This window comes from Thalassophryne amazonica, chromosome 8 (assembly GCF_902500255.1).
Source record: "Thalassophryne amazonica chromosome 8, fThaAma1.1, whole genome shotgun sequence".
Taxonomy (NCBI): Eukaryota; Metazoa; Chordata; class Actinopteri; order Batrachoidiformes; family Batrachoididae; genus Thalassophryne; species Thalassophryne amazonica.
The window spans coordinates 7,165,394-7,188,584 of NC_047110.1; the positions used below are offsets into that span (position 1 = coordinate 7,165,394).

Genomic DNA, 23,191 nt, shown 5'->3' on the forward strand with positions numbered 1-23,191 from the left:
TTATTATTATATTTTTATTTTTGGGGGGGGGTGGGGGGATCCCGCGGGTCATCGTGATGCTCCCCTGCACCGGTCTGCCTCCTCTCTTCCGGGCCTCCCGCGGCCCCCGGCGGCTCCCGCCTCGCCCCTCACGCGCTCTCCCGTCGGGCTTCCTGGTCGAGGACCTGCTCGGAATCAGCCACCTGCCGGGTACCTGCACCGGACCGGCCCGGGACGGGCGGCCCGCCCCGGATCCGACAGCCCCCGCACAGCCTGCACGGACCCGCGTACCTTAAGTTCGGCGTCAGCGCCATCCTGGCCCCGTCCCCGCCCAGCGGTACGAGCAGAACCGGTGTTAGTTATGAAGTCGATTTCGGCGTGCGGCAGGCGCGTGCACGCTGCGGCGGTCCGTTTGAAGTGTCCGGTGTAAATATGTGTTGTTGTCTTGCAGTTTGTCGTCCGCTGCCGCTGCCGGTGTTCCATCCAGCCGTCAGAGCTTCTTATTTCACAGGTCAGATCTATCCTTTGATCCACACGTCATAAAGCAATCAAAGGCTGTGTGTAACAAAATCACCACTTCCTCTGTGATGAAGCGGCCTCACGGGCGGCTGTGGGGCCAAACACTCTGAATTCAGTGACTTTCTGCACCGTGAGAGGTTTTGTAGTTTTCACAGTATTATTACCGATAATTGAAGAAATCCCGGACAGACTTGCTGTGGATTTGCAAATTCTACAGTAAATATATTTTTAGTGTGAATCACAGTCGTCTGCAGGATTTCCAGCAGCTGTCTTGGACAGACTGAACATCTTCACATGGCTTCATTGTCCTTCATATTAATCATATTTGGTTACAGTCAATGTGACTTTCAGCGAGTCCTGGAAAGCAGATATAAAACAACGAAAGACTTGTAAGTAACAACTCCTTCCTCTTGTTTTTTATCCAATATTTGTCTCCGATGACAGTCAAATTAACAAAGACTCATCCAGCGATGAATCAGCTTCGGTGACGCTCGAAATATGCAGGAAAATTCCTTCACATGTAGTTTCAAATTTGAAATGGTGAAAGCTGAATGAAGCAATACAAAAATTATATATTTATTTGTTTGTTTATTTACACTAACAGGTTTATTTATTTATTAGTTTGTTTATTCTACACTAAGATTTATTTATTCATTACCTCCGCCAAGGAGGGTTTTTTTAATGTTTTTTTAAATTTATTCATTACCTCCGCCAAGGAGGTTATGTTTGTTTTTATTTATTCATTACCTCCGCCAAGGAGGTTATGTTTTTTTATTTATTCATTACCTCCGCCAAGGAGGTTATGTTTTTTTTAATGTTTTTTTAATTTATTCATTACCTCCGCCAAGGAGGTTATGTTTTTTTAATGTTTTTTTAAATTTATTCATTACCTCCGCCAAGGAGGTTATGTTTTTATTATTTATTCATTACCTCCGCCAAGGAGGTATGTTTTTTAATGTTTTTTTAATTTATTCATTACCTCCGCCAAGGAGGTTGTTTTTTATGTTTTTTTTATTCATTACCTCCGCCAAGGAGGTTTGTTTTTTTATGTTTTTTTTAATTTATTCATTACCTCCGCCAAGGAGGTTATGTTTTTTATGTTTTTTTTTTATTTATTCATTACCTCGCCAAGGAGGTTATGTTTTTTTTTGTTTTTTTTTATTTATTCATTACCTCCGCCAAGGAGGTTATGTTTTTTATGTTTTTTTTTTTATTTATTCATACCTCCGCCAAGGAGGTTATGTTTTCAGTCGCGTTTGTTTGTTGTCTGTCATCAGGATAAGTCAAAAAGTTTTGAACGGATTTTAATGAAATTTTGTGGAGTGGTTGGAAATGACAAGAGGAACAAGTGATTAAATTTTAGTGGTTATCCAGATCACGATCCGGATCCCGGTGCTAATGCGTTAGCATGTCTATGGCATTTTCAATGTTAAAAGTTAGCATTAAGCAGTTGCAGCTGTCATCATGTTCGGTTGCATTTGTTTTCAAATTGTAATATTTCTTAAATTTTTTTTGTTTTATTAATAAATTTAATGATTATTATATACAATTTTAGAGAAAGAGACAAAATAAATAGATCACTGTGCCAAGGAGGGAATCTCTTTAGGGTCAGTGACCCTATGGCCTTGTTTAGAGAAGTGTTTCATAAATGTTAAAAAATTCATAGATTTGCAGTTTAGTTGAATAAATTGAATTTTGTCTCTTATTTGTTTTTGTCTATAAGCACATGCAATATCAATATCAGTGCTCAGATGACAGTAGCTTCTGGGAAAGGTGCAAGTTGCAGTAAACTGTGATGCCAAGCGCTAAGGATACATGCTATCCAGTCACAGATGAAACTTTTTTTACTACTGAGCAAACATCATTGTTAGACTTTTTTTAGGTTTAATGATTCCACGGCGTGTAGATGTTATGGCATCAGTGACCCCAGGCCTTGGCGGAGGTTTGCACTCTCTGAGTGTGCTTCTAGTTACCTCGCCAAGGAGGTTATGTTTTCTTTATTTATATATTTTACATAAACAGATTTATTTATTTAATTTACACTAACAGATTTATTTATTAGTTTGTTTTACACTAAGATTTATTTATTAATTTATTTATATATTTTACATGAACAGATTCATTTATTTATTTACACTAACAGATTTATTTATTAGTTTGTTTTGCACTAAGATTTATTTATTCCCTTTATATATTTTACATGAACAGATTTATTTATTTATTAGTTGTTTTACACTAAGATTTATTTATTCATTTTTATATATTTTACATGAACAGATTCATTTATTTAGTTTACACTAAAGATTTATTTCTTGTTTATTTTTAAATGATTTTACACCAGCTGATTTATTTATTTGTTCATTTTTTATTTCAAATCAAATCAAATCAAGTTTATTTCTAAAGCACTTTAAAAAACAGCTACAGCTGAAACAAAGTGCTGTACACGAGGGGACTAAAAAGCAATAAACCACAAAGTACAAATAACAAAAAACAAGCCCAAAAAATTTAAACTGAAACAAGTAAAATCAGTGAAAACAACCAAAAAGATCGAGAGCTCATTCCAGGTTAAAAGTCAGTGCATAAAAGTGGGTTTTAAGATTGGTTTTAAAAACAGAAAGTGAAGAGGCCTGCCTAGTGTGGAGCAGTAAATGTGTATTTCTATATATTTAATACAAACAGATTTATTTATTTACACTAATCGATTTTATTTATTTATTTTACACTGAGATTTATTAATTTATTCTATATTTAACACAAACTGATTTATTGATTTTACGCTAGGTTAGGTTAGGAAAGAGGGGGTGGACTATCAGCCCAGCAGAGCGTAGGCCGCAAATGGGCCCATTGGTTCCCCCAAAATGAACCTTCTTAGTTAAACGTACCCTTAGCTTTAGTTTCCTAATCTGGTCAGGTTGTGAAATAAGGAACCCAAAACCTCTGCCTCAGTCTACCCCATGCTGGACACTGGCCCCAAAAATGGAGAGACGCCTCAGGTTTTCTCCACAAGCTGTTGAAGTCCATTATCATTTAATGTTTGTCAGTAGGTTGTGACCTGTGAGAGTCCCAACCACTGTACTTATATTCTTCCAGGCAGGCCAACTAGTTCCATGGAAAACCAAAGGTTTGGTCATTCTACGAGCTGAGTTGCCTGCCTGCAGCACTGTCATCGTTTGTGGTGCTGCTTTCTGATCATGTTCTGGACGGTGGTCTTCTGCACAGCAGTTGACACCCCGACAACGGGCTCTGGACCCACAAATTTAGTCGAACTTTGCGAGGCTTTCCACTCTCAAGTCCTGGAATGCCTGACCAGGTACCCACATACATACTTGGGGAGGGGATGATCTATCTAGTGGTTAAGCGTTGGACTTGAGACCAGTGGATCCTTGGTTCAAATCCCAGCCTGACCAGAAAATCTTAGTTGCTCCCGGTGTGTAGTGAGCACCTTGTATGGCAGCACCCTGACATCGGGGTGAATGTGAGGCATTATTGTAAAGCACTTTGAGCGTCTGATGCAGACGGAAAAGTGTTAAATAAATGCAGTCCATTTCCACAACTCATTCATGTAGTGTGTTAAGTGCCTGGACACACTCTCACACCCAAGCTGATAAGTAGAGTGGCCCTTTAACGGCTCTCATATGTAGACACCTGACTATCCAGCCCAGTCATGGATTTTTTTCGTCCTCCTGTGACGAAATGAGTCAAGTTTTCGTGACCGGGTTTTTTTTAACTCACTATTACTAAACCTACTCCCCCCCCCCCCCCCCCCCCCCCCCCACACACACACCCACACCACACACACACACTTCACTTTTAATTCGTGCAGCCATCATGGAATGAATTAGAATGAATTTGTGGCTGTGATGAAAATGAGGAGCTTTTGTCATAATATCACAAACCAGTAGATTAATGTATATTTGTGCTGCTGAATCACAAATTGCCGTGAGACCAGTTGGACTATCTGAGTAAATAAAAAGTTTTATCCCTAAAATTGTGGATAATCAGGAGCTCCACACACTGACTGACAGTAAACACCTCAGCCTGAAAGACGGTGATGTATGTGCATAGTGCAAACCTCTTTTCCTGTGCAGGCCCAGGAGCAGTTTTTGGTATGGGTGAATTTATGTGTGCGTGTGGGGGGGGGGGGGGGGGGGGTGTGTAGCACTGTGGGCATGATTGAGCACATAAAAAAAAAATAAATAAATAATTAATATTAAAATAATAAAAAAAATATAATAAATAAAATAAATAAATAATAAAAAAATTAATAATTCTTATGTCCAACCTCGTAGGTTGATCGTTAAAATTAAATTGTTAGTTCTAAAAGCCATCATAATTATTTATAGGAAAACGTTCTATTTTTATTTCTCAAACAAATGTTTGGGCCTGAAAACAGGTTGGTCTTATTTTTCTACTAAGGTTTGAACTTTGAGAGTTTACACACGAGAGAAAAGTGAGAAAATGTTCATGCCTGTTGATAAAAGTGTAAAGTGTGTAGTGAGGAGTTTTACAGCCTTAAAACGTCTATAATAATTGTAAAAAAATAACGCTGACTACTTCGCGGATTCGCCTATTGCAAGTTATTTTTAGAAGTAACTCCCGCGATAAATGAGGGACCACTGTATTTCATGTCACTTTAGTTAAGGTGTAGTAAGTTGCATTGCATTGTGTGTATGTTGTCAATTCATTTTCATGGCGCAATCTTTGACATTGATGACAGGACATGCTCTGGCATGCCGTAGACAGCAGGTACATTTTCATTGAAAAAATGCATGCCTTAACTTGCATGAGGCGCACGCTGGCTCATTCAGTTCGTAATTAAAGTGCACCCTAGTCAGTCGCTACTACTTAGTAAGTAAAGTGTGATGTTTGCTACCTGACCTGAGTACCATGTGAAATGCGAAAATAAGGGCTCCAGTGAGCAGGTCGTGAGCGAATATATAAGGCTGACCGGTGTGTGTGTGTGGGTGGGTGTGTGTGGTTCAGGCATGTTGCTTTCAACCTAAGGGCCCCAGTGACTCCCCCTTGGTGTCCCAGTCACAATATCAAGTTTGGTGTTGATTGCTAATTACTGTGGCTGTGCACAGCGAACACACGTGCACACACGGCTTCATCCTAACTTCATGCTAACAGCTCTTCATGCCTCCAGAGTGCTTACATCATGATGGATTTGTTTTTGTGTGTGTATGTGTTTGAAGAATAGCAGCATCAATTAGCTCCTTCAAATCGTCATTCACCAGCAAAACAAACTCCGCTATGTTTAGCTAAACACTGCCCCTGGTAGTGTGAGCATGCACAGTGGTCGGCGTGCAATCGTACATGTCATATAGCACCAAAAGTGCATGATAAAACAACTATTTCAGCGTGTAGCACAATGATAGAGCTTAATGATTTCAGCTGGTGGCTTGAGTCCAACCATTAGGGCAGGAGTGTGCTCTCATAAAAGAGGGCGGAGAATGCTCTTCTCTCTCCCACACTTGCGGAGATTTGCTGCAGGTGTTTTCACTTCCGTGTTCCTATGAAGGGATGTAAGTGCCGTTGACGCTGGTTGAACGTGCATGTGGAAGTGTGCACTGTTAAGTATTTATGCGAACAGTTTCGTTAATAGAGACCTCTGTGGGAGCTGTCCCTGGTTGCGCGCTGCCGGCGCGGATGGTGCCGGGTGGTTGCTGGCTGTGGACGCTCTGGTGCGGTGTTGATTCCTTGGCTTATGCTGTATTGGCTGGGAACGACGGAGTGGACTGTGGAACAGCCACGGAAGGAAGCCCTGCTGCTTTGCCCTGTGAGGTCGTTTGGATGCTCCCTCTGATGTCGTTGGATGCTCCCTCTGATGTAGTTTTGGATGCACCCTGTGAGGTCGTTTGGATGCTCCCTGTGAGGGTCGTTTGGAGTGCTCCCTGTGAGGTCGTTTGGATGCTCCCCTCTGATGTCGTTTGGATGCTCCCTCTGATGTCGTTTGGATGCTCCTCTGATGTCGTTGGATGCTCCCTCTGATGTAGTTTGGATGCACCCTGTGAGGTACGTTTGGAGTCTCCCTGTGAGGTCGTTTGGATGCTCCCGCTGATGTCGTTTGGATGCTCCCTCTGATGTAGTTTGGATGCTCCCTCTGATGTAGTTTGGATGCTCCCTCTGATGTAGTTTGGATGTGCCCTGTGAGGTCGTTGGATGCTCCCTGTGAGGTCGTTTGGATGCTCCCTGTGAGGTCGTTTGGATGCTCCCTGTGAGGTCGTTTGGATGCTCCCTCTGATGTAGTTGGATGTGCCCTGTGAGGTCGTTTGGATGCTCCCTGTGAGGTCGTTTGGATGCTCCCTGTGATGTAGTTTGGATGCTCCCTCTGATGTAGTTTGGATGCTCCCTCTGATGTAGTTTGGATGCTCCCTGTGAGGTCGTTTGGATGCTCCCTGTGAGGTCGTTTGGATGCTCCCTGTGAGGTCGTTTGGATGCTCCCTGTGATGTCGTTTGGATGCTCCCTGTGAGGTCGTTTGGATGCTCCCGTCTGATGTCGTTTGGATGCTCCCTGTGAGGTCGTTTGGATGCTCCCTCTGATGTCGTTTGGATGCGCCCTGTGATGTAGTTTGGATGCTCCCTCTGATGTAGTTTGGATGCTCCTCTGATGTAGTTTGGATGCTCCCTCTGATGTAGTTTGGATGCTCCCTCTGATGTAGTTTGGATGTGCCCTGTGAGGTCGTTTGGATGCTCCCTGTGAGGTCGTTTGGATGCTCCCTGTGAGGTCGTTTGAATGCTCCCGTGATGTCGTTTGGATGCGCCCTGTGATGTAGTTTGGATGCTCCCCTCTGATGTAGTTTGGATGCTCCCTCTGAATGTAGTTTGGATGCTCCCTCTGATGTAGTTTGGATGCTCCCTCTGATGTAGTTTGGATGTGCCCTGTGAGGTTGTTTGGATGCTCCCTGTGAGGTTGTTGGATGCTCCCTGTGAGGTCGTTTGGATGCTCCCTGTGAGGTCGTTTGGATGTGCCCTGTGATGTCGTTTGGATGCGCCCTGTGATGTAGTTTGGATGCTCCCTGTGATGTAGTTTGGATGCTCCCTCTGATGTAGTTTGGATGTGCCCTGTGAGGTCGTTTGGATGCTCCCAATGAGGTTGTTTGGATGCTCCCTGTGAGTCGTTTGGATGCTCCCTGTGAGGGTCGTTTGGATGCTCCCGGTGAGGTCATTTGGATGCTCCCTCTGATGTAGTTTGGATGTGCCCTGTGAGGTCGTTTGGATGCTCCCTCTGATGTAGTTTGGATGCTCCCTCTGATTAGTTTGGATGCTCCCTCTGATGTAGTTTGGATGTGCCCTGTGAGGTCGTTTGGATGCTCCCTGTGATGTCGTTTGGATGCTCCCTGTGATGTCGTTTGGATGCTCCCTGTGAGGTCGTTGGATGCTCCCTGTGAGGTCGTTTGGATGCTCCCTGTGAGGTCGTTTGGATGCTCCCTGTGATGTAGTTGGATGCTCCCTGTGATGTCGTTGATGCGCCCTGTGATGTAGTTTGGATGCGCCCTCTGATGTAGTTTGGATGCTCCCTCTGATGTATTTTGGATGTGCGTTTGGATGCTCCCTGTGAGTCGTTTGGATCTCCCTGTGAGGTCGTTTGGATGCTCCCTGTGAGGTCGTTTGGATGAGCCCTGTGAGGTCGTTGGATGCTCCCTGTGAGGTCGTTTGGATGCTCCCTGTGAGGTGCTTTGGATGCTCCCTGGGAGGTCGTTTGGATGCTCCCTCTGATGTAGTTTGGATGCTCCCTCTGATGTAGTTTGGATGTGCCCTGTGAGGTCGTTTGGATGTGCCCTGTGAGGTCGTTTGGATGCTCCCTCTGAGGGTCGTTGGATGCTCCCTGTGAGGTCGTTTGGATGCTCCCTGTGAGGTCGTTTGGATGTGCCCTGTGAGGTCGTTTGGATGCTCCCTGTGGAGGTCGTTTGGATGCTCCCTGTGAGGGCGTTTGGATGCTCCCTCTGATGTAGTTTGGATGCTCCCTCGATGTAGTTGGATGCTCCCTTCTGATGTAGTTTGGATGCTCCCTCTGATGTAGTTTGGATGTGCCTGTGAGGTCGTTGGATGCTCCCTGTGGTCGTTTGGATGCTCCCTGTGAGGTCGTTTGGATGCTCCCTGTGATGCGTTTGGATGTGCCTGTGAGGTCGTTGGATGCTCCCTCTGATGCCGTTTGGATGCGCCCTGTGATGTAGTTTGGATGCTCCCTTGATGTAGTTGGATGCTCCCTCTGATGTAGTTTGGATGCTCCCTCTGATGTAGTTTGGATGCTCCCTCTGATGTAGTTTGGATGTGCCCTGTGAGGTCGTTTGGATGCTCCCTGTGAGGTCGTTTGGATGCTCCCTGTGAGGTCGTTTGAATGCTCCCTGTGATGCGTTTGGATGCGCCCTGTGAGGTCGTTTGGATGCTCCCTCTGATGTCGTTTGGATGCGCCCTGTGATGTAGTTGGATGCTCCCTCTGATGTAGTTTGGATGCTCCCTCTGATGTAGTTTGGATGCTCCCTCTGATGTAGTTTGGATGCTCCCTCGATGTAGTTTGGATGCCCTCTGATGTTTGGATGTGCCCTGTGAGGTCGTTTGGATGCTCCCTGTGAGGTCGTTTGGATGCTCCCTGTGAGGTCGTTGGATGCTCCCTCTGATGTCGTTTGGATGCGCCCTGTGATGTAGTTTGGATGCTCCCTGTGATGTAGTTTGGATGCTCCCTGTGAGGTCGTTTGGATGCTCTCTGTGAGGTCGTTTGGATGCTCCTGTGAGGTCGTTGGATGCTCCCTCTGATGTAGTTTGGATGCTCCCTCTGATGTAGTTTGGATGCTCCCTCTGATGTAGTTTGGATGCTCCCTCTGATGTAGTTTGGATGTGCCCTGTGAGTCGTTTGGATGCTCCCTGTGAGGTCGTTTGGATGCTCCCTGTGAGGTCGTTTGGATGCTCCTGTGAGGTCGTTTGGATGTGCCTGTGAGGTCGTTTGGATGCTCCCTGATGTCGTTTGGATGCGCCCTGTGATGTAGTTTGGATGCTCCCTCTGATGTAGTTGGATGCTCCCTCTGATGTAGTTTGGATGCTCCCTCTGATGTAGTTTGGATGCTCCCTCGATGTAGTTGGATGTGCCCTGTGAGGTCGTTTGGATGCTCCCTGTGATGTCGTTTGGATGTGCCCTCTGATGTAGTTTGGATGCTCCCTCTGATGTAGTTTGGATGCTCCCTCTGATGTAGTTGGATGCTCCCTCTGATGTAGTTTGGATGCTCCCTGTGAGGTCGTTTGAATGCTCCCTGTGATGTCGTTTGGATGCGCCCTGTGAGGTCGTTTGGATGCTCCCTCTGATGTCGTTTGGATGCGCCCTGTGATGTAGTTTGGATGCTCCTCTGATGTAGTTTGGATGCTCCCTCTGATGTAGTTTGGATGCTCCCTCTGATGTAGTTTGGATGCTCCCTCTGATGTAGTTTGGATGCTCCCTCTGATGTATTGGATGCTCCTCTGATGTAGTTTGGATGTGCCCTGTGAGGTGTTTGGATGCTCCCTGTGAGGTCGTTTGGATGCTCCCTGTGAGGTCGTTTGGATGCTCCCTCTGATGTCGTTTGGATGCGCCCTGTGATGTAGTTTGGATGCTCCCTGTGATGTAGTTTGGATGCTCCCTCTGATGTAGTTTGGATGTGCCCTGTGAGGTCGTTTGGATGCTCCCTGTGAGGTTGTTTGGATGCTCCCTGTGAGGTCCGTTTGGATGCTCCCTGTGAGGGTCGTTTGGATGCTCCCTGTGAGGGTCGTTTGGATGCTCCCTGTGGAGGTCGTTTGGATGCTCCCCTCTGATGTAGTTTGGATGTGCCCTGTGAGGGGTCGTTTGGATGCTCCCTGTGAGGTCGTTTGGATGCTCCCTCTGATGTAGTTTGGATGCTCCCTCTGATGTAGTTTGGATGCTCCCTCTGATGTAGTTTGGATGCTCCCTCTGATGTAGTTTGGATGTGCCCTGTGAGGTCGTTTGGGATGCTCCCTGTGATGTATTTGGATGCTCCCCTGTGAGGTCGTTTAGGATGCTCCCTGTGAGGTCGTTGGCCCTGTGAGGTTGGATGCTCCCTTTGAGGTCGTTTGGAGCTCCCGTGATGTCGTTTGGATGCTCCCTTGAGGTGTTTGGATGCTCCCTGTGAAGGGTCGTTTGGATGTGCCCTGTGAGGTCGTTTGGATGCTCCCTCTGATGTCGGTTTGGATGCGCCCTGTGATGTAGTTTGGATGCTCCCTGTGAGGTCGTTGGATGCGCCCTGTGATGTAGTTTGGATGCTCCCTGTGATGTCGTTTGGATGTGCCCTGTGAGGTCGTTTGGATGCTCCCTCTGATGGTCTTTTGATGCGCCCTGTGATTTAGTTTGGATGCTCCCTGTGAGGTCGTTTGGATGCTCCCTGTGATGTCGTTTGGATGTGCCCTGTGAGTTCGTTTGGTGCTCCCTCTGATGTCGTTTGGATGCGCACTGTGGATGTAGTTTGGATGCTCCCTGTGAGGTCGTTTGGATGCGCCCTGTGAGGGTAGTTTGGATGCTCCCTGTGAGGTCGTTGGATGGCCCTGTGAGGTCGTTTGGATGCTCCCTCTGATGTCGTTTGGATGCGCCCTGTGATGTAGTTTGGATGCTCCCTCTGATGTAGTTTGGATGCTCCCTCTGATGTAGTTTGGATGTGCCCTGTGAGGTCGTTTGGATGCTCCCTGTGAGGCGTTTGGATGCTCCCTGTGAGGTCGTTTGGATGCTCCCTCTGATGTAGTTTGGATGTGCCCTGTGAGGTCGTTTGGATGCTCCTGTGAGGTCGTTTGGATGCTCCCTGTGAGGTCGTTTGGATGCTCCCTCTGATGTAGTTTGGATGTGCCCTGTGAGGTCGTTTGGATGCTCCCTGTGAGGTCGTTTGGATGCTCCCTGTGAGGTCGTTTGGATGCTCCCTCTGATGTAGTTTGGATGTGCCCTGTGAGGTCGTTTGGATGCTCCCTCTGTGTCGTTTGGATGCGCCCTGTGATGTAGTTTGGATGCTCCTCTGATGTCTTTGGATGCTCCCTGTGAGGTCGTTTGGATGCTCCCTGTGAGGTCGTTTGGATGCTCCCTGTGAGGTCGTTTGGATGCTCCCTGTGAGGTCGTTTGGATGCTCCCTGTGAGGTCGTTTGGATGCTCCCTCTGATGTCGGTTGGGATGCTCCCTCTGATGTAGTTTGGATGCTCCCTCTGATGTAGTTTGGATGCTCCCTCTGATGTAGTTTGGATGTGCCCTGTGAGGTCGTTTGGATGCTCCCTGTGAGGTCGTTTGGATGCTCCCTGTGAGGTCGTTTGGATGCTCCCTGTGAGGTCGTTTGGATGCTCCCTCTGATGTAGTTTGGATGTGCCCTGTGAGGTCGTTTGGATGCTCCCTGTGAGGTCGTTTGGATGCTCCCTGTGATGTAGTTTGGATGCTCCCTCTGATGTAGTTTGGATGCTCCCTCTGATGTAGTTTGGATGCTCCCTCTGATGTAGTTTGGATGCGCCCTGTGAGGTCGTTTGGATGCTCCCTGTGAGGTCGTTTGGATGCTCCCTGTGAGGTCGTTTGGATGCTCCCTGTGATGTCGTTTGGATGTGCCCTGTGAGGTCGTTTGGATGCTCCCTCTGATGTCGTTTGGATGCGCCCTGTGATGTAGTTTGGATGCTCCCTCTGATGTAGTTTGGATGCTCCCTCTGATGTAGTTTGGATGCTCCCTCTGATGTAGTTTGGATGCTCCCTCTGATGTAGTTTGGATGTGCCCTGTGAGGTCGTTTGGATGCTCCCTGTGAGGTCGTTTGGATGCTCCCTGTGAGGTCGTTTGGATGTGCCCTGTGAGGTCGTTTGGATGCTCCCTGTGATGTCGTTTGGATGTGCCCTGTGAGGTCGTTTGGATGCTCCCTCTGATGTCGTTTGGATGCGCCCTGTGATGTAGTTTGGATGCTCCCTCTGATGTAGTTTGGATGCTCCCTCTGATGTAGTTTGGATGCTCCCTCTGATGTAGTTTGGATGCTCCCTCTGATGTAGTTTGGATGTGCCCTGTGAGGTCGTTTGGATGCTCCCTGTGAGGTCGTTTGGATGCTCCCCTGTGATGTCGTTTGGATGTGCCCTGTGAGGTCGTTTGGATGCTCCCTCTGATGTCGTTTTGGCTGCGCCCTGTGATGTAGTTTGGATGCGCCCTCTGATGTAGTTTGGATGCTCCCTCTGATGTAGTTGGATGCTCCCTCTGATGTAGTTGGATGTGCCCTGTGAGGTTGTTTGGATGCTCCCTGTGAGGTCGTTTGGATGCTCCCTGTGAGGTCGTTTGGATGCTCCCTGTGATGTCGTTTGGATGTGCCCTGTGAGGTCGTTTGGATGCTCCCTCTGATGTCGTTTGGATGCGCCCTGTGATGTAGTTTGGATGCTCCCTCTGATGTAGTTTGGATGCTCCCTCTGATGTAGTTTGGATGTGCCCTGTGAGGTCGTTTGGATGCTCCCTGTGAGGTCGTTTGGATGCTCCCTGTGAGGTCGTTTGGATGCTCCCTGTGAGGTCGTTTGGATGCTCCCTCTGATGTAGTTTGGATGTGCCCTGTGAGGTCGTTTGGATGCTCCCTGTGAGGTCGTTTGGATGCTCCCTCTGATGTAGTTTGGATGCTCCCTCTGATGTAGTTTGGATGCTCCCTCTGATGTAGTTTGGATGTGCCCTGTGAGGTCGTTTGGATGCTCCCTGTGATGTCGTTTGGATGCTCCCTGTGAGGTCGTTTGGATGCTCCCTGTGAGGTCGTTTGGATGCTCCCTGTGATGTAGTTTGGATGCTCCCTGTGAGGTCGTTTGGATGCTCCCTGTGAGGTCATTTGGATGCTCCCTGTGATGTCGTTTGGATGCTCCCTGTGAGGTCGTTTGGATGCTCCCTGTGATGTCGTTTGGATGCTCCCTGTGAGGTCGTTTGGATGCTCCCTGTGATGTAGTTTGGATGCTCCCTCTGATGTCGTTTGGATGCTCCCTGTGATGTAGTTTGGATGCTCCCTCTGATGTCGTTTGGATGCGCCCTGTGATGTAGTTTGGATGCTCCCTGTGATGTCGTTTGGATGCTCCCTGTGATGTCGTTTGGATGCTCCCTGTGAGGTCGTTTGGATGCTCCCTGTGATGTCGTTTGGATGCTCCCTGTGAGGTCGTTTGGATGCTCCCTGTGAGGTCGTTTGGATGCTCCCTGTGAGGTCGTTTGGATGCTCCCTCTGATGTCGTTTGGATGCGCCCTGTGATGTAGTTTGGATGCTCCCTCTGATGTCGTTTGGATGCTCCCTGTGAGGTCGTTTGGATGCTCCCTGTGAGGTCGTTTGGATGCTCCCTGTGATGTCGTTTGGATGTGCCCTGTGAGGTTGTTTGGATGCTCCCTCTGATGTCGTTTGGATGCGCCCTGTGATGTAGTTTGGATGCTCCCTCTGATGTCGTTTGGATGCTCCCTGTGAGGTCGTTTGGATGCGCCCTGTGATGTAGTTTGGATGCTCCCTGTGAGGTCGTTTGGATGTGCCCTGTGAGGTCGTTTGGATGCTCCCTCTGATGTCGTTTGGATGCGCCCTGTGATGTAGTTTGGATGCGCCCTGTGATGTAGTTTGGATGCTCCCTGTGAGGTCGTTTGGATGTGCCCTGTGAGGTCGTTTGGATGCTCCCTGTGAGGTCGTTTGGATGCTCCCTGTGATGTCGTTTGGATGTGCCCTGTGAGGTTGTTTGGATGCTCCCTCTGATGTCGTTTGGATGCTCCCTCTGATGTCGTTTGGATGCTCCCTCTGATGTCGTTTGGATGCTCCCTGTGAGGTCGTTTGGATGCGCCCTGTGATGTAGTTTGGATGCTCCCTGTGAGGTCGTTTGGATGTGCCCTGTGAGGTCGTTTGGATGCTCCCTCTGATGTCGTTTGGATGCTCCCTGTGAGGTCGTTTGGATGCGCCCTGTGATGTAGTTTGGATGCTCCCTGTGAGGTCGTTTGGATGTGCCCTGTGAGGTCGTTTGGATGCTCCCTCTGATGTCGTTTGGATGCGCCCTGTGATGTAGTTTGGATGCTCCCTCTGATGTAGTTTGGATGTGCCCTGTGAGGTCGTTTGGATGCTCCCTGTGAGGTCGTTTGGATGCTCCCTGTGAGGTCGTTTGGATGCGAGTATGATCAGTGGAAACAAGAGGCACCCGAGCTCAAGTTTGTGCTTCATGGCAAAGGCTGTGAATATTTATGTACATGGGATTCCTTAGTTAGGGTTTTTTTTTGTTGTTGTTCTTTTAATACATTTGCAAAAATCAACAAAAAAAACTTTTTCACATTATGGGGAATTAATTTCACACATTTTGGAATAAGGCTGTAACGTAACAAAATGTGGAAAAACTGAAGTGCTGTGAAAACTTTCCGGATGCATCGTATCAACACAAGTACAAGAGAGGAGGAACCATCGATTTCTGTTTAATCCACTGGATGGCGGCTGCAGCCTGTGAGCTGTTGCCAGCAGCCGCCATCTTGCTTAGCGTTATTCCGCGTCATCAGACATTAGATTAAAAAGAAATCTATGATGCGTTGACTTAAACATGGGTTAGTGATCTGAAAATGCTATTTTGTGCTGTGACACGCTGACAAAGCAGTATCAGCTGGTTAAGTGAATAAATAATAAATTGTGCAGTGAGCTTTCATAAATATGTATTATATGTAATATAAGTGAAATGGGGAAATGACTAAAATTGCTGAATAAAGGTTAGAAAATTATTATTTTTTTGTGTCGATCTGTATTCTGTGAAGTAGTGACTTCAGTTTTCCTGCCTCACTGCTTTGTCATTATAAATATCTCACCATTTGTTTAGTGATTCAGTTAGAAGTTTCACTTTCATAAGTCTCAATTTATCACTTTTTAATTAGCCTCATGTTTTTTCTTCACATCAGATTTTCCATCCAGAGATATTCTATAAGAGCAAATTCTCCCAATTTGGTGGGTCACATGACAGTCGCTTTGACATTGTATATTCTACTAATATAAGAATATAGAAGAATGAGATTAATTTCTGTGCTTTACTCTATATTCCAGTGTAGTGTTTTCAGATTTCTTTCAATTTGGTCCAGAAATGATTGAATAATCTTACTTTCACCCTGGCCAGCGTGGCTGTTTCATATGATTTATTTTATTTGAAATTTTCACAGAGAAGCGCTCTGTAAAAGCGCCATCGCAGGTAGGTTAAGAGCAGTTTTTAATATTAATATCTTTAGCGCGTGAAGCGCTAACTTTCACCCCTGATTATTTCCCATCTTTAACTTAACTTCATGTCACACTAGTGTCTTGTGTCGTGGCAAACACAGTGTGTTTGACAGGCTGATGGCATTATTTTCTATTTTGCTTCACAACATCTGGACTGCAACCAACAAATTCATTCAAGGTGATTATATAAATGGTCTGATCCTTTGTTTGGACAAATAGTGGCTGTACACGTGGGACTGAGTTTGACTAAATGTAACAGCTCAGAAAATGCAGATTTATGGTGAAACTCTCTTCAAAGCATTGATCATGTCCACATTGATTTCTACGGATGCCTGGTTGTTGGACGCTAACCAAGATGGCGGCGCTCTGGCAACAGCCAGCAAATGAGCAGATCAACACGGTCCTCCATAGTGAGTAAATAGAAATCGATGGGAGGTACCCAGTGTCCAATTAAAAATATACCTTAAAGTTTATTAACAAGTAAAAATGTAAAACAAAAAAGAAAAATAACCAAGAATAAATAGAAAAGACATCACCACATCAACATAAAAAAGTGTTCCACACACGTAACGTTTAAGCCTCACCATAAAATAATAATATGTATGTCGTGGACATGAACGAGCGAAGCTCTTCAGCATCTCACCATGTCATTTAGTCCTTCATACTTTTTTCAGTAAATGCTTCTGGGGAGCATTAGCATGGCTAAAAAATCATCTTCTGGGGAGCGTCGCCCCCAGACCCTCCTAACTACAGCCATTGTAACCCCCCACCACTTTAAGCATTTTTTTTTTTTTTTTGCCTGCAAAGTTCTCACCATCTCATTTTGTGTCCTTCAGACTTTATTTTCAGTAAATGCTTCTAGGGAGCATTAGCATAAGTAAAAGCCTTCAGCTTCTGAACTATAGTCCTCGTAACCACCTGCCACTTTAAGCATTATTTTTAAAAGTAGATGTCATTTATTTTCAGACTTTTCAGCTAGTTGACAGTAGGGCTGCACAATATGGACAAATTATCGTATCTCAATATTGAAGCCAAATATTATATCTCTATCGATATGACTATGATTTGACACAAAGTGCAGCAACAGTGAAAATTAAACATTCTTAAACAAAACAGTAATAATACCACATTCATTTTGCACTTATCGTAAGGTTAGGATACTGTGCCCTCCAAAAGTATTGGAACACTTGGAATTTCACACATTTGAATTAAATGGTAAATGGACTGTATTTATATTGCACTTTTCCATCTGCATCAGATGCTCAAAGCGCTTTACACATCAATGCCTCACATTCACCCTGATGTCAGGCTGCTGCCATGCAAGGTGCCCACTACACACCAGGAGCAACTCGGGTTTAAAGACCTTGCCCAAGGGCTCTTAGTGATTTCCTGGTCAGGCTGGGATTTGAACTGAGGGTCCTCCAATTATGAAGAAATACAAAATTTTCTTTCACTAAAACATCAAATCTGGGCTTTCATCTCAGGTGTACTTTCTGTGAAATTGTAGCTGAACTTTGAGGTCTTCTTTTTAAGAAAATCCTCCTCTACACCACTTCATCAGGAAGATGGATTTTATAGTTATATTTCATTTATATCAAGTTGTAGAGATTTGCTTTCAGTTTGAGAAGATAATTTTGTATTTGAAATGGAATAAACCAATTAAAATGTGTGAAATACCAAATGTTCAAATACTTTTGAGAGGTGAAATGCATCATCCTGGTGTCACTCAGAGAGCAAAATGAAGAGGTTGTTTAAAAAAAAGTCCTTCAGAGAACAAAATTAACAGGTTATTGAAAAAAAAGTCCTTCCAGTCCTTATTGGACTTATTAAACTAAACACATTCTTCTACATTGTGTTTCTTCAAATAACTGAACTAACTGTCTTTACTTATCAATAAAAAAAACCCTCAACTGTTGTGCTGTTGAACGTAACCGCTGTGAAACAATCATTAAATAAGGTGTTACTGATGTAACTCACCGGCTTCACACCGCTCTCACAACACAACAGCACCGTGGTGAAGTCCAGAGCTTTTATACAGAAGAGAGGAGGAATAAAGTAGCTGTACTTCATTCAGCCAGAGCATCTTACATCTATACGAGTGAAGCTCTGCGCAGTGTCGCGCAGTGAAGCACAGTGTCGCACAGTGTCGCACAGCTCACTCAAGATCGACGAAGGCACAAACCAGAAGTGGCACAAAAATTCCTCCCCAGTGGAGAAAAAGCCACAAACCGATGGTAGACGAAGCCAAAAACTGGAAATGGCACGAAATGATTCGATCCACCGGTATCAATAGTCTTTGTGTTTAACGATTCCCTTATCGGTCCTGTTAGCTGCGGCTGTTTTAGGGGGTGTTTGTCGGAAAAATGATCATCCCTCTACGTTGATTGCAGACCTTGCAGCGGGTTTGTTATCAACCGCTTCTGCAATGGCTCCACTTTGAAGCTTGAACCAATGAAGCAGTGCGCCGACCCACTGCTTCATTGGTTCTTTGATTCGCTGCTTTTCAGAAGCAGCAAGTCCACTTCCTAACCCCTCTCAAAGCCATTTAAAGATGTCAGTTGTGAGTCACTTTTGTGTGGATTAAAGTCACTAACTGGGACTCTGTCTTGTTGCAGTCAAGATATGAAAATCATCCTCCGTTCCGTTGGCACAGCTCCAAATGCTGCGCAGCTCTCTGTCGAGACAAAGTCCGGTCAGAATTAATAACTTAAAAACAAATTGCCACTTTAAATAAAATGACACCTCTTTCCAAACGCTGTAATACAGACAATAAACAACAATTGACTAAACTGTTTTTTTTCCTCCCAAAATGAGACGTCCTGCATTCTTTACGAATTTCATCCTGACGTGCAGCACAGCTGCAAGAGCTCAGCTCAGAGATATGGAGTTAGATTTGTGCAAGTAATGTCTGAAAGGAAATGCTTTTGACAAAAACTACAGATTTTGTTTATTTCTATTTATGCCCAGAGATCAAGGATCCACCATGTAGAGTTTATTATGTCCAAAGTTTAAGGATCCAGTGACCAATTTCATATTTATTTACTTTAAGACTCAATAAAATGTTGTTGACATAGAAAACCTGTAAAGCCTACTTTTAGTACACAGAAGGTTCACAAGAGGTATCGATAAGGGAATCGGATTGATAAACAGAATTGATAATGGCATCATTATCAATAAAATCTTGTCAATACCCATCCCTAGACCTGAATGACATGGTGAGATGCTGAAGAGCTTTGCTCATTCATGTCCATGACATATACATGTTGTAAGCCAACAGAGCACAAATCAACTGCTGTCTGCTAATTTGATTCATCTAAAATCACCGGAGAAACACGTGTGTGTGTATATATATAAGACAACCCGAATTAAAGGAGAAATGCCACTTTTAACAATCTGGACCTGATTTCTGGCATAAATTATGGTCGTTTACTCACCAGTATAACCTTGGTGTCCTTATGAGTCCGTGGTTTAGACGATGTGTTCAGGTTCAAATCCGGCTTGAAGATTTTTCTTCTTCTACTAAGGTGGATTAGAACTTTTTGTAGTACACAGCATCAACTACTGTACAGGAGGGACCTAGCACTAAATGTGTGTCACTGATTTGAAAATGGGTCTTTTCAAACAGACATGCGGTGCCGTGACATGTCAGTTATCTGGGGTGGCCAATCAGGTTTCAAGGGGATCCAGTGCCACCCTGGGCTCCCCTCTAGCTCCGCCCATGCCAGGAAGTGTTCAACATTTGACACTTACTGTTTCACTGTGGACTTAAAATTTGGCACTTCCTGTTTGGGACACAGTGTACCATAAGCAAGCTCGTAATATTTTTATGCTGTTTGTGCCTTGTGATTTGAGGGGGTAAATGACATTAATTCAATTAATTTAGATTAATTAAGCACAAAGCTTGTGATTAAATTTTTTTTTAATTTCCTGACAGCATAAAATAGATAGACAGATAATGCTGTGCAAAAGTTTTAAGCATCCCAGAGTTATAAATAAAAATATGCCCCCCCATTGGCATGTCAACACAAAATCAGTTCCAACAAAACTGAATTTGTGAGTTGTTTTATTCATTATTATTAATAATAATAATAAATAAAAAATAATGCTTTCTTTGTAAGCGTACTCGCCAGTAGAATACCACACAAACATAGTTGAATATGATCAAGCAATATTAAAATAATTGTAAAACACACTCATACTTTAAGTCACTTTTTCCTTAAAATAGTTTTGATGTCCTGGTGAGATGCTGGTGCAACTTATATACCGAAAAATGATATGTAAATAGAACCCAGTTGTCATATCGATATCATTTAAAGTTGACATTTTTATACATTTCATTTATTTATGAACATTTTCATTGTTTTTAATGCTTTTATGATGCATTAAATGTGTTTTACACGTTTCCAAATTTTTGCACAGTACTGCACACGCGCGCGCACACACACACACACACACACACACACACACACGCATATGGTGGATCCAAAAAGTATTCACAGCGCTTCAGTTTTTCCACATTTAATGTTACAGTCATATTCCAAAAATTTATTTTTTAACTCAAAATTCTATGCACAATACCCCATAATGATAATGTGATTTTTGCAAATTTATTCAAAGTTAAAAAAAAAAAAACCCTACGAAATCACATGTATTCACAGCCTGTACCATGAAGCTCAACAGGAAGCTCAGGTGTCTCCTGTTTCCACTGATCATCCCTGAGATGTTGCTACAGCTTCGTTGGAGTCCACCTGGGGTAAATTCAGGTGATTGGACATGATTTGGAAAGACACACACCTGTCTACATATAAGGTCCCACAGTTGACAGTCAGAGCACAAACAAAGCATGAAGTCAAAGGAATCATCTGTAGACCTCAGAGACAGGATTGTCTGGAGACTCAAATCTTGGGAAGGGAAGAAAAACATTTCAGCTACTTTGAAGGTCCCAATGAGCACAGTGGCCTCCATCATCTGGAAATGGAAGAAGTTCAGATCTGCCAGGACTCTTCCTGGAGCTGGACGCCCGTCTAAACTGAGCGATCGGGGGAGAAGAGCCTTAGTCAGGGAGGTGATCAAGAACCTAATGGTCACTCTGTCAGAGCTCCAGCATTCCTCTGTGGAGAGACGAAAACCTTCCAGAAGGACAACCATCTCTGCAGCAATCCACCAATGAGGCCTGTATGGTAGAGTGGCCAGACAGAAGCCACTCCTTAGTAACAGGCACATGGCAGCCCACCTGGACTTTGTCAAAAGGCACCTGAAGGACTCTCAGACCAGGAGAAACAAAATTCTCTGGTGTGATGAGAAAAAGATTGAACTCTTTGGTGTGAATGTCAGGTGTCATGTTTGGAGGAAACCAGGCACCATCCCTACAGTCAAGCATGGTGGTGGCAGCATCATGCTGTGAGGATGTTTTTCAGCAGCAGAAACTGTGAGACTCGTCAGGATTGAGGGAAAGATGAATGCAGCAATGTACAGAGACATCCTGGATGAAAACCTACTCCAGAGTGCTCTTGACCTGCAAAGAGGAATGAGCCAAACTGCCCAAAGACAGGTGGCCCAAGGTTGTGGCATCATATTCAAGAAGACTTGAGGCTGTATTTTCTGCCAAAGGTGCATCAACAAAGTATTGATCAAAGGGTGTGAATACTTATGTACGTGATTTTTTTTTTTTTTTTAATAAACCTGCCAAAAAAAAAACCTTTTTCATGTTGTCATTATGGGGTGTTGTGAGTAGAATTTTGAGGGGGAAAATGAATTTACTCCATTTTGGAATAAGGCTGTAACATAAAATGTGAATACTTTCTGGATGCACTGTACGCGTGTGTGTGTGTGTGTGTTAATTGTGAATTCAGATATTGTAGATGTTCATCAAACATGTTGTTTCATCTGTCCAGCCTCCTCCTCTGTGGTTCCTGTTCCTGGAACATTTTCATGGCCCCTGGCACCCAGAGGGAAGCCCAGGAGGGGGATGTTACGACGGGCTGTCTTCTCAGACCTCCAGCGGAAGGCACTCGAGAGAACTTTCCAGAAGCAAAAATACATCAGCAAGCCAGACAGGAAGAAGTTGGCCAGTAAGCTGGGACTGAAAGACTCGCAGGTACACAAAGGCAGAACAGAACATTCACCTCGTCCCGCAGGGATTCAGAGTGTTGGACTCATTCATGAAGGTTCATTCCACCCAAACGGCCACTGAACAGTTGTGTGTTGCCTTGCAGTCCTTGTGGCAGCGTCCAGCCGTGGAGAGTTCATCTCCCAGAGATCCTGATTACTGATGTTCAGACTGCCAGTAAAAATCCAATTTGTGTGCATATCTTTTTTTCCAATAACAATGTTATTGAAATTTGTGAACATTATAACAAGTAAAGGACATGTACTGTACATAAACACAACCAAAAGGACAAAAATCAACCAGTACCAAAAGGAGACTACAAAGAAATCAGATAATGCAATTAAAACCACAACAAAAAGGAAAAAAGAATGAAAAATACCCCGTTTCCTCATCATCAAAGTTTCATTAGTCTGCCAGAGTCCGTTAAGCTTCAGTCCAGGCTCAGCCTGGATGGGACTGTCCAGTGCCCGTATTCAGTCCAGAAGGCTTCCAGTTCAGGTAAGAGAATCCTTTAGAGAATAAATAACGACTCTCTGCTCCATGAGAGGTTGCCAAGTGATCAGGAATAATTGCTCATTGCCTTTCAACACTGCACTAATGCTCCAATGAGGAAGTACAGAAAAAAATTCTTTGTACCACATTGGAAGAGTAGCAGGTTTGTCTTAATCCAACTCAATAGTATACATGTTTTTGCTAAAAGTAACAACTTATCTAGCAATTTAAATTTAACAGAGGGGAGTGATACAAACTTGGAGAAAGAGGCCGTTGTCTTTGGTTATCTTAGTTTTAAAAATGCCACAGAGCTCTTTTGCTTTACATGACCAGGAATGCGATATGTATTTGCAGTTCCAGAATAGATGAATATAGTCCCCTCTGTCTCTGAGACATGTCAGAGAAATCACTTTTAATGTCGTGCAGCTGTCATGGAATGTATTAGAATAAATTTGTGTTCCCATTACGAACATTTTGCACTTTTTGTGACAATATCAGGAACCAGTAGATTAATGTATATTTGGTGCTGCTGAATCACGACATGCCGTGAGACTGGGTGTTCTATTTACTGGAAGAAAAAAAAAATTCTAGTTCTGCATCTCTAAACTGTGGGTTACCAGTGAGATGAGGATTTAGGCACCAATCTCTACAAGATGGGTTATTACATGGAGGACAGAAGGTGACAATCATAGAGGACTTGACTTCCAACTGTGCATTCAGTCATTCTTTCCAAAATTCCCCTTGAAACTAGGAAGTAGTTGATTCTAGAAAATGATTGATGGGGTCGAGAAAAAAAGTAAAATCTTGTCCTTTAGGGTTCAATGTCCTCCATGCATCAAGAAGTTTGATTTCAAAAATCTAGTAAAGTGGTGTTTTTCTGAGATCTCCTGTCTTTAGAAGGGGACTGATCGACACAAGGATCAAGCACAC

General features: G+C 44.5%; 1 protein-coding gene across 1 annotated transcript in view; it reads left to right on the forward strand.

Moving 5' to 3' along the window:
- Positions 1 to 23,191, forward strand: part of LOC117515377 (homeobox protein DBX1-A-like) — a 39,811-nt gene that overhangs the window by 10,620 nt on the left and 6,000 nt on the right. The window contains exons 4-6 of the mRNA XM_034175906.1: positions 105 to 316; positions 431 to 490; positions 21,555 to 21,757. Coding sequence (XP_034031797.1) covers positions 105 to 316; positions 431 to 490; positions 21,555 to 21,757 — 475 coding nt within the window. The remainder of the gene's footprint in view (positions 1 to 104; positions 317 to 430; positions 491 to 21,554; positions 21,758 to 23,191) is intronic.